The sequence below is a fragment of the Diceros bicornis genome, chromosome 8, assembly GCF_020826845.1.
Source record: "Diceros bicornis minor isolate mBicDic1 chromosome 8, mDicBic1.mat.cur, whole genome shotgun sequence".
Classification (NCBI taxonomy): Eukaryota; Metazoa; Chordata; class Mammalia; order Perissodactyla; family Rhinocerotidae; genus Diceros; species Diceros bicornis.
In genome coordinates this window covers 81347769-81362651 of record NC_080747.1, presented here as the reverse complement: position 1 = coordinate 81362651, position 14883 = coordinate 81347769, and the positions used below count along the sequence as shown (strand labels likewise).

Here is a 14883-nt window from a genome sequence, read left to right as displayed (position 1 = left end):
TGGAGGAGAGGTAAAGGGGTACTACAGGAGGGCATTTTGCTATTTTTTCTTGATACTTTCTATCTTGCCAACATACTACTTGGTTCTGTATTGGTGTCAGTGAAAATGCATGGGCTTCTAGGCTGCTCTGGGTGAGACAGGTAACAGGAAGGTCCTGGTTAACAGTTGCTTTGCCCCAGGCAAAGATGCCAAGAGGTCGCATCTGACGGTAAAGAACATTCTTATGGCCAACCAGCTGGTGAAGTAAATTACTATGGTGAAGTAAATTATTTATATGAAAGAAATTTGCACAAGTCAAGGAATATTTTTAAGTTTTTTCTCTTGCCATCTTCTTTTAATTTGTTCTAGAAATAAGTGAAAATAGCTGGTGGATTTTAGTTCTAAATCGTCCTTCTTCTCATGTACAGTCACTACTGCAATTGTACACAAGTGAAGTGGTCAGAAGGCTCACCTTAGAAAAGAGGTTCTAAAAAAATAGGGTATATAGTCTAGATACTAAATCAGCTGCTGAACTGCTGGCCTGGGCTTCTACCACCGCGATCTTTAAAGAGTTCATTTGTTCGTTCTTTTATTCATTCACTTAACAAATATTTATAGGTGATCTGTCATGTGACAGACACATACTAGGCTGGACACTGCCATGAGAATGGATTCTGTCCAACTCTGTGAGTTCCGGGCATCATATATTATCAAGATATCATTTAATTTCTAAAGATCAGTGGCCAGCTTGGTCAGTGCCTGGCACATACATGTTTGACATGGTGATGTTGGTGCAGGTGGTAAAAATAACAGCAGCAACAGCACCCTCCATTTACTGAGTGCTTACTATGCCCCAGGCAACAGCTGAGTACTTTGTATACGTGATCCCCTTGAATCATCCTTACAATGCTTTCAGGTAGGTATTATCCTAGTTTTTATACATTAAGATACTGAGATGTGAAGACACTTGACCAGTAAATAGTAGAGATAAAGTCTGAACTCATATCTGTTTGATTCCAAAGTCTTACTCTTAACTATTATGGAACAGAACTAAATAAAAAAGCTCAATCTTCAATTATTTTTACAGAACTGTTACTTAATGTATTTATACATAAATACATAAAAATACATTATGATGTAGGATCTATGATACTGGGTTTCCAAAAAGGCCACTTGAATGTTTTCTGGTGACCGGTCTCCTCTGGAACTTACTTTTGATTTACTGTGCCGTATGAGAGCAGAGAGCAGTCTGTTTGACTCCCCCATCACTCCAGCGTGATCTTTGGCTTCACACCATTCCACCAAACGCTCTACTAATTTAACATTCTTTCCCAGTTGTTCAGCAGCTTCTGCTATAGGAAAGAAGGCAAACCACAAGGGAATCAATCACTGATAGGCAATCCACTGAAATAATTGGTAAAGATGGAAGAGTGTGAAGGAAAACTATATATGTAAAAAACACAACAATTTTAATAAAGCAAGAACTGCAAATATTCCATATCTGATGGACTATTTGGCTTTTTCTATAAAGTTGTAGACTTTCATACAAAATATAAAAATAAACAACCCCATAATCTTTTGGTTCAGCCTGGTAGTCTGCTAGTACTCTGGCAAACTGTAATGGTTTTTAGAAGGACTCTAAGGAATCAATATAGAGAAAGGTTTAGAATTCAGAAATAAGTAAATAAACATAATTCATCGCAAGGAGTGGTTTTCACTGTTGTTTCTCTAAACAGAAAAATGATCTCTCTGTTTGCAAAACAAATTTAAAAAAATTTTGACTGTCACTGTATTGAAACACAATGATTTTAAAGACAAGGTAAAAACGGGAATGGAATGCCAAAACATAAAAACCCTTCAGGAACTGCTAATAAATCAACCTAAAATGAGGATTATATGTACTAATAAAGACAGATACAACTTAATTTCCATTTAAAGTCAATTATAACGAGCACGGGATTAATGAATGAGGTTCCAAAACCAATCTCTTTTTGCCTTTTATTTGCTATTTATCTTTATGATTACATAATTCTGAAAGCTAAAAACAAGTCCTTTTTCAACTATAGGCACATTAAGACTATCATACCAAAAATGCACCTCGGGAAAGCCTTTCTCTTACCTTGTGCATCTATTAACATTCTTAATGTTCCCAGAAGTTTGAATTGAACCGGGGGCATTTCAGACTTAAGGAATTTCAAAACTGCCTCTGTGACTCCAGCTGATAACATCTTTGCTTTATTTACAACTAGGGAGAAAAAGAGACTACAGTTAAAATGATGCTAGCATTCTTGAAGATAATCAATCAATTCAATACACATTTATTGAATGTCTTATTATCTTTAAGGCCCCATGTTATATTTTTTTATTTAAAAGCAATCTTGTTACTTTTCTGTGAATTTTAAGAATGGGATTGGGGGCAGGGGCTAGGGGATAAGTATCCTGTTTGTCTAAAGGATTATAACATACTAAATCATACTTACTGGCTTTTAAACCTAACCTCAAAACACTTACTTAAATAATTTGTAAAGGAAATCTGGCACTGTTGCCTTCTTATTTACAAAAAGCACAATTCCTCAACTTTGATAAATGTTTCTTCTTACCTCTGTCCTTGGTCCAACTGTGTTAATACAAATGTTATAGACATTAATAACAATATTAATCTGATATATGAACCAAATTGTTTGCATATAATTATGCTATTTCACCTAATGAGAAATTTATTTTTAGAAAGTAGAATAAAAGAATAGTTTTAACTATCTCCTGTATTATTTCCCATGATAATGTGATTTCATGGCTCAAAAGCCTTTAATCCAAAAAGATACATTGAGGCTATTTTTAAAAATTGTATGTCTGTTTGTAGGGAAAAAAAAAAACCCTTAGAAGTCATTCTTTAGGGGACTCTTTTAACTGATGTCATTATCTTACCTCAGCTGAAGATGCTTAAAAAAGCTTAACTATACAATATGATGAAAATCTAGGAGTTCACCAAAGGTAATAAAATATTTGAACAATCTGAACAAAGGCAAAGATGATGCTTGTATACTTTCAGAAAACTTATTTAACATAGGATCTCGATTTATCAGTAAGAAAAATGTAAACAATTTGAAGACTACTTTTCTTGGTCAGGGCAGGTCCACAAATCACATAAAGCAAATATCTTCCCAAAACAAAGACAGTTGCCGCCCCTTCTTAGGTCTTACCTGGAATGGCAAGGTTTCTGAGGGCACTGAGGGCGGCATGCTGCACAGTTACATTTCCATCTTCCACATGTCTGTCCAGTAAATCCATAAGCTTTTCTACAATCCCATGGTCTACCATATGGATACAATTTCCATCTGAACAAAACAAAAGCATTTTTTCCCTCCTCTTTACAAATATCTATAAATATTTTGTAATACCGATGCCTGCCCATTATCTACATTAGGGAAAATGGAGCTATAGGAAAATAAAATGAATTCCAATTCTTTCTCCTATCAAATTTATAGATTTTTTGGTTTACTGAGTGAGAAGTCTGATAAGATTTCTAAAATAGATAAAATTTTAAAAATCAGAAAAATCTCTAGCTTAGAGTCTGATAATATATCAGAAGATGAATAAGTAGAAACCACATGCTTAAAATGTCCACATAGTCTTCATGTGTAGTTAAGTATGCCTGCATTCTGCCAAGGATACCGTGATAGTACGCCACATTTTGTTATCATGGCTGATATTTAAATTATTTTTCAATGACAGAACTTTTGAAACATTTATAAAGCAGAGAGAATATTATAATGAACCACCATTTACCCTACGTTCAGCTATAACAATTATCAATATTTTGCCAGTCTTAATTCCATCATTAAGGAGTTAATGATGGTTCCCAAAAAGAAGGGAGTAAAAATGGAAGTCATCCATTATAATATAACAACTTCACATTGGAATAAAATCAAACTAAAAACAAAAATAACCCATATTTCCTAGACATAGTATAAGAATGAGTTTCTAGACTGAATAGCTGGAGTGGCAGACTTCAGAAATAACCATGGAGGTCTAATGCCTCTGAAATATTATTAAAGTAAATTACATATTCTACCCTCAACCAGAGGATTACCCACACTTAAGTTTTGTAGGCATAAAAGTATAAATTGAGGCACAATAACCCTACAATGAATACTCAGATTATTAAATCCAACATAAAATCACCAGGCAAGAGATCACATCCTTCCAGATCAGATGTATATTAGAATGGGACTCAAGTTTACTAACGTCTGAAGTGCAGAGTACTCAAAAGAACTTCATAATCACTGTTTATAATCTTTAAACTATTAGAACTTAGCTGAATTGCATAAAACATGTAATTTGTTAGAAAAGTCACTATACGTATATCACGTCTCTGAAAAACTAAGGTAGCAGTACACACACATACTATGTACACTTCTGAACTATTCTAGTTTTAGTACATGTAATGGCAAAGCAAAAATGAAAAAATATAACACTGTAACACCTGCTTTAAAAAGGATGAACTAATATGCTTACCATTTCTGGCAAAATTTGCAATTGCCAGCGCTCCAGCAAGCTGCAGCTGGTGGTTGCTTGATGGGATCCAGGACAGCACCCTCTGAAACACATTCCCTTTTCCTCCTTCAAATAATTTCTGCATGGATTCATCTGGAGGTAAATAAAACAAATAGGTAAGAGGAAAATAATTAGGAGTAATACATCCATATTCCTAAGTGAATATCCAACTGGGAAACTATATACTTCACAAACTATAATTCATAAAGGGAAAAGTCGTGACTTTTTATCATAAACTTTTAGTAGAGACTGGACAAGACAGTTTAGAATTTTTCTAGTCTGAATCCCAATTAGCCATCTAGCTTTTAGTTCTCTGGTGCCAAAGCTGTCTCTTCTATATGACAGCTCTTTAAATATTGTAAGATAGTGAAGACTCCTCTTTTCCAGGTTTACTATTTCTAGTTTTCTCCATGATGTGCTTAAGGTTTCAAAATCATCACATCAACAGGATTAAATGAGATAGAAAAATGAAAAAAATGCCTGATACAGTATTTACAAAAGAGATAATAAATTTTTACAAATCTGACAATCATGTTCTTTGGTGGGTGTAAGTTACAACTCACCTCCAAGAAGCAGTAAAACCATTAGATCTGAAGCAGTTTTGAGCTCAGCAATATCATCTTCTTTGTCACTATCCACTTTCTGTTGAACAATCTCCAGGAGACATTCCACCAGGCCTGCTTCAACCAGCTGTAGTTTAATGGCATCTAAAGAATAATGTGAACAAAATAACCCAAATTTGAGATGAAACAGGAGTACTGGTATAAGCAATCAATTATAAAGAATTATAAGAAACCAAGAAAATGCATGATTTAGATAACACACCTTCAAAGAGTTGAATTTCAAAAGGAAGTATCTGACACTGTAGCTTAAATACACAAAAGCCTTATTTCATTTTTCCATTTGAAATTATGTCACCTTTCAAAATGTCACGTAGCACCTAGACATACTGATTCTCAGCTCTGAAGGCAGTAATACCGCTCCACTGTTACTCTAGGTATAATGCTCATGTTTAAAAGGAAATACTACAAAATATCCCATACTGTTTAGAATAAAACACACATACCTGTTATATAAAGTTAAAATATATCCACTAATGGAGTTTGAATACAAAGTTATTGAAAAGTAAAGAGCTATTACTAAATTTTAAACTACATCACAAGTATACTTGGATTCACATTTGTATAGGTGTTATTTTTCTAGGTGGTTAATATATCTATAACTTTCTGAACTTTAAAGGATGATTATGCATATGTGTATAGTGACAGATTGTAACTAGTATTTAGGTGGTGAACATGATGTAATCTATGCAGAAATAGAAGTATAATGATGTACACCTGAAATTTATACAATGTTATAAACCAATGTTACCACAATAAAAAAAAAATAAAAATAAAAGTTTAATGAAATAAGATTTAAAAAAAAATAAAGTCAAGGTTTTTAAAAAGGGCTTCAGGTTTTCATTAATTTGAAGCTTTCCTGGGTGATGGGTACATGGTTGTTCATTATATTATATTATCTCTACACCTGAATAGGTTTTAAAATTTTCATAATAAAACTTGAAAGAAAAAAACAACTTTCAAACTTTCTGATGGGTAACCAACAAAATAAGGAATTTTAGAAACAGAATTTACATCTTCATTATATTTTTAAAAATTATCTTCACAGCAAACTCTACTCGCCTATCAATTTTGCTTACATTCCTACTATCTTAAATATTCTTTCATTACAGAACTAATTTCATTGAAGATTTTATATTTTCATCCATATTCGTCTCCCCCATTAGTGCAGATATCATACCTCATTCATCTTTGTGTTTTAACTGAAGTGGCCTACCTAAATCCTTTGGGTGTATTTGGTACTGCTTAACATAAACGCTAATCAACTAACCTTAGAAATACATTTGCTACACGGAAATTTTTACATTTAAATGTTATTTTTCAGTTGGATTTTATTTTAGTCATTGGTTCCCCTAAACTGTATATACATACATCTACAGCAATGGCAGTTTCAGCTTGTTATTTGGGAGAAACAGACTTTTTTTTTTTTTTTTAAACTTAAGACTGTTTCTTTCAGGCAATTTTAATGTGTAAAAATTTAGCTTTTTCCTATCACCAAGACCACTGATTTTCTTTAGAATACTATCTCAGAATACACAGAATATTCAACCAGAAGTTTTTTTTAAAGGTACACTTGCACTGTGCCATGTTGAAAGTAGGGCGTTTCCTTGGTTACAGAATGCCAGGGCTGGAAACGTGTGGTGACTAGAACTGAAAGCCATGATGAAAAAGCCTTAAAAATACTAAAAACCTTGAGTTATACAAATTCCAGTTTAAATGTTGGAATCACTCTCCTTTGCATACCAGGAAAACCAAGGACGATACCCTAAGAATAGGCCGGAAACACGTTTTCAAAGGTATCATTCAATCCACTGCACAATTATGAAACAGATTGAGGTGAAGGTGGTAGAAGAGAAAACAGAAATAAGAAATAAAAACATTGTTGTTTTCTAATACTGCAAGGGAGGTTACAGGTAATTCACTGGCATAAAACTGACTGAAGATCACAATAAAAATTTCATTTGGTCCAATCACCAAATGAGATGAAAAACAAACTCCTCTCTGAAGAATAAGACCTAAGGCATTTGGAAAACTTAAAATGTGTCAAGATTAAAGTTTACAGGTGTCTCCTCTCACAGTTGGACTGTAATCATACATATACGGGGGAGACAAACTGCCTTATTAAGGAGGATAAGGCTTCTGCCTAAGCAGACAGCCCAGCACACATTTACCAACAGCACTCTGTCCAAGGACATCTATCTTCATCACCACCATTTGCATATATGTATCTACGTATACATACATACATTTATGTACATGTATTTAAAAATCTTTTCTAAATGGTAAAATGCACAAATGCAGCAAAATGCATTAAAATACATGTTAAGCTTAATCAATTATTATTAAGCAAATAACCAGGTGACTACCATCTAGATCAAGAAATTCACTACCAACAAGCCAGGAAGACCCTCTGTGCAATCACTTATCCTATCACAAATCTCTCCCTCCATTCCTCTCAAATCACTACCCTGATTTTTATAATCATATCCACACTTTTCTTGATTGTTTCATCAAATAATCATTCCTAAAAACTACAGTTTAATTTTACCTCTTTTGAACTTTAGGTAAATGGAATCTTAGAATATGTATTTTTCAGTGTTGGCTCTTCCTTTTAATATGTTTATAAGATGCATCTACACTGTTACAGCTGTCTTTATTCCTTTTCACAACTGTGTCTTTTTCCATTGTGTGTATATTTCCATGAATATACCATGACTTACTCTACTATTAATGGATATGAGTTGTTTCTGTTTCTCATTACTATAAATAATGCTGTTATGAACATTCCTGTAACGGCTACTGGTGCACATGTGCACATGTTTCTGGGCATATACCTAACAATGGAATTGCTGGATCACAGGGAACGCGGATCTCCAACTCAATAGATACTGTTTTCCACATTGTACCAGTTTACACTCCCACCAGCACTTAATGAGAGTTGCCACTGCTCCACACTTTCATCAACACTGGTATTATCAGACTTTCTGGTGGGTACATAGTGGTATTTTATTGTGGCTTTATTTTGCATTCCCTGATTATTAATGATTGAGTGTATTTTTGTGTGTTTATCAGCCATTTGGATTTTATCTTTCATCAAGTGCCTACTCAAATCTTTTGCACATTTTCCCACTGGGTTTTCCACATTTTTCTTAATGATTTGTGGCAGTTTTTATATATTGTACACATGAGCCCTCTGTTAGTTATATGTGAAGTAAATATCTTCTTCTCACGCACTGTCTTAATTTTCATTCTTAATGGTGTCTTTTGAGGAATGGAAATTTTTACTTTTAAAATAACCAAATTTATCAATCTTTTCCTTTATAGCTTTTTGTGACTTCAGAAAACTTTCTGTACTCCAAGGCCATGAAGATCTTATATTTTAAGATAAACTTTCTGAATTTTTTGTGTAGTATGAAGTGGGAGTGTGTAAGTGTGTCTCCAATTGTATTTTTTTCCATTCCCAGCAGGCTTTATTGAAAAGACTGTCTTTTCCTTATTGTTTTGTAGTGACTTCTTTTTTGTTTCCTAATAAAATAAACATCTATTAACGTATCCATTTGTTTATGGGCTATCCTGTTCCATTGGTCTTCTTGTCCATGCTCACACCAATACCCAAATGTCTTAATTACTACAGTTTTATCAGGATAAAGCTTTATTATTGTTATGCAGTAAAACCAGTCCTGCTACCTTGTTCTCTTTCATAGTATCTTGGCTATTCTTGGTCTTTTGGTTTGAACTGCACTGAGTCTACAGCTTGATATGGGGAGATATAACATCATTACAACATTGAGGTTTCCAATCTATGAAAGTGACGTAGCTTTCAATTTACTTACATCTTCTTTAATTTCTCTTGATGATTTTATACAGTTTTCTGCTGGAAATCTTACATATCTTTTATTAGTCCATTCTTAAGTATTTAATTTTTTTTTTTGCTGAGGAAGTTTTGCCCTGAGCTAGCATCTGTTGCCAATCTTCCTCTTTTTGCTTGAGGAAGATTCTCCCTGAGCTGACATCTGTGGCCAATTCTCCTCTATGTTTTATATGTGGGTTGCCACCACACCATGGTTAAGTGGTATTGGTCTGTGCCTGGGATCTGAACCTGTGAACCCTGGCTGCCGAAGCGGAGGCTGCCAAACTCAACCACTACTCCACTGGTCTGGCCCCAAGTATTTGTTTTTTTTTTGAGTGTGAGGAAGATCAGCCCTGAGCTAACATCTGCCAATCCTCCTCTTTTTTTGCTGAGGAAGACTGGCCCTGGGCTAACATCCATGCCCGTCTTCCTCTACTTTATATGGGATGCCGCCACAGCATGGCTTGACAAGCAGTGCGTCAGTGCGCGCCCGGGATCAGAACCGGAGAACCCCGGGCCGCCACAGTACAGCGCACGTGCTTAACCGCTTGCGCCACTAGGCCGGCCCCCAAGTATTTAATTTTTTATACTATGGTAAACAATGTATTTTTTAAAATGTATTTCTAATTGTTTTTGCTGGTGTATAGAAATACAATGTTTTGTGTTTTTTTGGTTTTTAAATTTTTTTAACTTTTTTTTTTTGAGGAAGATCAGCCCTGAGCTAACATCCATGCTAATCCTCCTCTTTTTGCTGAGGAAGACTGGCCCTGGGCTAACATCCGTGCCCATCTTCCTCCACTTTATATGGGATGCTGCCACAGCATGGCTTGACAAGCAATGTGTCAGTGCGCGTCTGGGATCCAAACCCCAGGGCGCCAGCAGCGGAGCGCGCGCACTTAACCACTATGCCACAGGGCCGACCCCTAAATTTTTTTAACTTTTTGACTCTTTTCTAATAACACTTAGCTTAAAACACAAACACATTGTACAGCTGTACAAAAATATTTTCTTTCTTTATATCCTTGTTCTATAAGCTTTCTTCTATTTTTAAAATTTGTCTTTTTCACTTTTTAAATTTTTTTGTTAAAAACTAAGACACAAACATACATTATCCTAGGCCTACACAGGTTCAAGATCATCAATATCGCTGTCTTCCACCTCCAGATCTTGTCCCATTGGAAGGTCTTCAGGGGCAGTAACACGCATGGGGCTGTCATCTCCTATGATAACAATGCCGTCTTCTGGAATACCTCCTGAAGGACCTGCCTGAGGCTCTTCTTGAGGAGGTGTCACTCTTTTCAGATATAGGTCCATGGTGCTTTGCTTGGTTTCTTTTTTCCATCTTAGATTTGCTTGTAAGCAGATAATGCACCATGAACATGCTTCTCTATTAATGAAAACCTCTTGGTGTTGGGGTCCATATTTTCAAACTTTTTAAAGCGCTTGCTGAGGTCTGCAAAAGCTTTGGCTAAACCCTTCACTGTGAATTTTCTTGGGGGTTCTTTTTCTTCTCCTGCAGATTCCTTTTCTCCTGCCTCTTCTTCAGTTATATGTTCCTGTTCCAGTTCCAACTCCTCCTTAGTCAGTTCCTCAGGAACCACCTCTAGGAGCTCCTCAATGTCATCCTCAGCCACATCCAGGTTAAAGTTGTTTGCCATCTCAATCACAGCCTGTTTATTTCTGCAACCTCCTCGACCTTGGCAAATCGTTTGAATTCATGGACGAACTTCTTGAGTGTCTTCTTCCAGATGCCATTCATACACTCTTTGTTCACATCACCCGAAGCCCAAGCAAGGCTCTTGATGCAGTCAGAGATGTTGTAATCCTTCTAGAATTTCATCAGTGTCTTCCTCAGTTGTAGCAATAACCTGGGCAAAGGTCCTCTTCAGGTAGTATGCCTTAAAAGCTGCTATAACTCCTTGACCCATTGGTTGGATCAAAGAGGTGATATTTAGATTTAGAGGGAGACACACAGCTTTGATATTGGGAAGAAGATCACCAATAAAAGAAGGATGTCCAGGAGCATTATCAACAATAAGAAAAATCTTGAAAGGTATATTATTCTCCATACAGTACTTCTCCATTTCTCTGGCATAGCAATTCAGAAGGGCATCTTAGAAGATGAGCTAGGTCATCCATGAGTTCTTTTTTTGTTTTTTTCTTTGTGAGGAAGATCAGTCCTGAGCTAACATCCATGCTAATCCTCCTCTTTTTGCTGAGGAAGAGCAGCTGTGAGCTAACATCTATTGCCAATCCTCCTCTTCTTCTTTTTTTTACCCCCAAAGCCCCAGTAGATAGTTGTATGTCACAGTTGCACATTCTAGTTGCTGTATGTGGGATGCGGCCTCAGCATGGCCGGAGAAGCAGTGCGTCGGTATGCACCCAGGATCCGAACCCCGGGCTGCCAGTAGCGGAGCGTGCGCACTTAACTGCTAAGCCACGGGGCCAACCCCATCATCCATGACTTCTTATTGCTCCTGTAGACACCGGCAGTGTGTGCTTACTGATATGCTTGAAGGCCCTGGGGTTCTCATTATGTCAGACCACAAAGGGTTTCAATTTGTACCCTGAGACACTGCCCCACAAGCAAGACTGTTATCCTGTCCTTAAAAGCTTTGAAACCTGGCATTGACTTGGCCTCCTTATGGATGAAAGTCCTTTCAGACATCTGTTTTCAGAACAGGTAAGTTTCATCCATATTGAATATTTGCTCTGGCAAGTAATTTTCCTCCACAATCAGCTTATCTAGAGTTTCCAAAAATTCTTGAGCTGCCTTCACATCAGCGCTCACAGACTCACTACTCACTTTCACATTATGTAATGAATAACAATTCTTAAATCATTTAAACCACCCAGAGCTAGCAGTAAATTCAACACGGTAGTTGGGTCCAGCCTTTTCTTTCAACATCACAAGCAAACTTTTTGCTTTGGCGGTCACTGTCATGTTGCTGAAAGGGATACACTTCCGTATCTGGTCTTCAATCCAGGTCATTAGAAGTTTCTCCATGTCTGATATAGACCCTTCTCGAATTTTTGTTAGTCTCATTGCCTTCAATGAAGCTTCCATCACTTTGTTCTTGTTCTTCAAGATTATAGCTATGGTGCAATGGGACATGACCGACTAACCAGCAACAGCCATCACTGATTTACCACCTTTGTAGTCCTTAATCACTTTTAATTTCATTTCCAGGTCAGTCACTCAATGTGGCCTCTTACTGGCAACATTAGCAGTGGATTTTATATGCTTAGGGGCCACAATGAACAAAACAACACAAGATTAAATCAAGCACAAGAGAAAATGATGCAATCAAAAGACGCGGTAAACATGGGATGTATGAGGCTGCTGCTGGTGTAACACGGCATACTGTTTAACAGTGAACTTTTTTTTAATAAGTAGAAAGAGTAGACTCTAAAGTAAGGATAAAAAGTATAGTACAGCAAATACATAAACCAGTAACACAGTCGTTTATTATCAAGTATTACATACTGTACATAATTGTATGTGCTATACTTTTATATGAATGGCAGTGCAGTAGGTTTGTTTACATCAGCATCACGACAAACATATGAGTAATGCGCCGTGCTATGACGGTTACAACATCACTAGATGATAGGAATTTTTCAACTCCATTATAATCTTACGGGACCACTATCATATATGTGGTTCATCATTGACCAAAACATCACTACACGGTGCACGACTGTATTGTCTTTGTTGGCATTTGGTATAAAGGTTATATTAGCCTCATAAAATAAATTGGTGAGTATATTTGTTTTTCCTATTCTCTGGAAGAATTTAAGATAAGATTACTCAGCTTTTCTATTTCTTCTTGTGCTACCTATACTTTAAAATGTATTGGGATTGGGCCGGCCCCGTGGCTTAGTGGCTAAGTACACGCGCTCTGCTGCTGGCGGCCAGGGTTTGGATCCCAGGCGCGCACCGACGCACCACTTCTCCGGCCATGCTGAGGCCGCGTCCCACATGCAGCAACTAGAAGGATGTGCAGCTATGACATACAGCTATCTACTGAGGCTTTGGGGGAACAATCAATCAATAAATAAAAATGTTAAAATGTACTGGGATCAAATTGTTCATAACATTCTCTTAATAAGATCTGTAGTGAAATCTCCTTTTGCATTCTTGATTTGCCTTGTTTATGCCTTCTCCTTTTTTCCTGATTAATCTTACTTGGGATTTATCAGTTAAGTCTTTTCAGACTCAATATTGGCAATTATATGCTTGTATTACGTTACATATTTTATTAATTTCAGCTCTTTATATTTCCTTCCTTCTTTGAGTTTATGTTTCCACTCCCTCAATTCCTGAGATGAATACTGAACTGATTTTAGCTTTTCTTCTTTATCTAATATTTCATTTAGAGCAAAAAATTCCCTCTAAGTATGGCTTTACCCACATCACAAAGATTTGAGACATAGTATTTTTATTTTAATTATTAGAAAAAATTCTAATTTCCATTATGATTCTTCTTTGACCTCTGAGGTATTGGAAGTGTATTTCCTAATATTGAAACAAATAGGGATTTCCTAGTTATCTTTTTATTATCAGTTACTAGATAAAATACTTAGGTCAGAGAACATACACTAAGACTGTAATCCTTTGAAATTTATCGAAACTTTTTTCATGGTAAGTATATGTTTTTAAATGTTTCAGGTGTACTTCAAAAGAAAAGGCTCTGAAGCTGGATGCAGTGTTCTAAAATACATCCATTAAATCAGTTTTCTTAATCACGTTCACATTTTCTTTATCTCTATTGTTTTTCAATCTGCTTGTTCTATAAATTACTGAAAGAGGTATTAAAATCGCCCAAGATTTTTGCGCATTCGTCTATTTCTCCTCATAGTTCTGAATATTTTTGCTTCATATGTTTTGGGGTAATGTATAATTTTTATAGCTTCCAGCTGAAGTAGACTTTTCATCACCAAAAAGTCAACTTCTTTATCTCTAGCAAGTCTTTTAATCTTAAAGTCTATTTTATCTGATATTAATATAACTACCTCAGCCTTCTTTAAGTTTGAATGGTATATTTTTCCAATTTTCTTATTCTCAACCTTTTAAATCTCCTTATATTTAAGAAGTTTTACTTGTCTTAAGTATATTTGTTTCTTTAAAATTCAGTCAAAACTTGGTCTTTTAATTTAAGCATTTAGGTCACACAAATTTAATGTAATTACTGAAATACTGTGTCATAAATCTAGCATATTTTTTATGCCCTATTTGTACCTCCTGTTCCATGTTCCCCTTTCTTTTCTCTCTTCTGTTATTTTGGATTGATGGGGTATTTAAAAAAAAATCTTTTAATAAATCCTTTCATTAGTTTGGTAGTTACACATTGTTTTTAAAAATTATTTTAGTAGTCACCTTAAAAGTTGAAATTATTGAATAATCAGAATCCAACAGTACTTTCTTTCCGATCATACAAGGGATTTGGGACTTTTTAATTCCTTTTACCTTCCTCCAGACTTCTATACTCATTTTGTGGTATATTTTAAATTATATACATATACACTTTAAACTTCACAATAAATTGCTTTTATTATTTATATTTTCAACGTTCATAAGATTTACCTACATATTAGCTGGGTTTTTTTCTTTCTGTTTTTGTTCTCCCTTGAATCTATAACCTTCCTCCTGCAATCATTTTCCTTCTATTTCACCAACACCCTTTATAATTTCCTTTAGTGAGGGTATATTGGTGGTGAACTTTCTCAGTTTTTAATCCAAAAATATCTTTATTTTGCCTTGAGTTTTGAAGGGTATTTTCACTAGGTTTGGAATTCTAGGTTGGCATATATTTTCTTTCAGCACATAGAAGATGTTGTTTCACTGTTCTGGCTTTCACTGTTGCTCTTGAGAAGATA

The 14883-nt window shown here is 35.5% G+C and overlaps 1 protein-coding gene across 6 annotated transcripts in view; it reads right to left on the bottom strand.

Moving 5' to 3' along the window:
* RAP1GDS1 (Rap1 GTPase-GDP dissociation stimulator 1) overlaps window positions 1-14883 on the bottom strand; it is a 163478-nt gene that overhangs the window by 23851 nt on the left and 124744 nt on the right. For 5 of the 6 annotated variants that reach the window (XM_058547544.1, XM_058547542.1, XM_058547545.1 and 2 more), the window contains 5 exons: window positions 5097-5240; window positions 4495-4626; window positions 3180-3314; window positions 2099-2224; window positions 1192-1331 (listed from right to left, as the gene is read on the bottom strand). In XM_058547544.1, coding sequence (XP_058403527.1) covers window positions 1192-1331; window positions 2099-2224; window positions 3180-3314; window positions 4495-4626; window positions 5097-5240 — 677 coding nt within the window. The remainder of the gene's footprint in view (window positions 1-1191; window positions 1332-2098; window positions 2225-3179; window positions 3315-4494; window positions 4627-5096; window positions 5241-14883) is intronic. The other variant, XM_058547543.1, reaches the window with a different exon arrangement.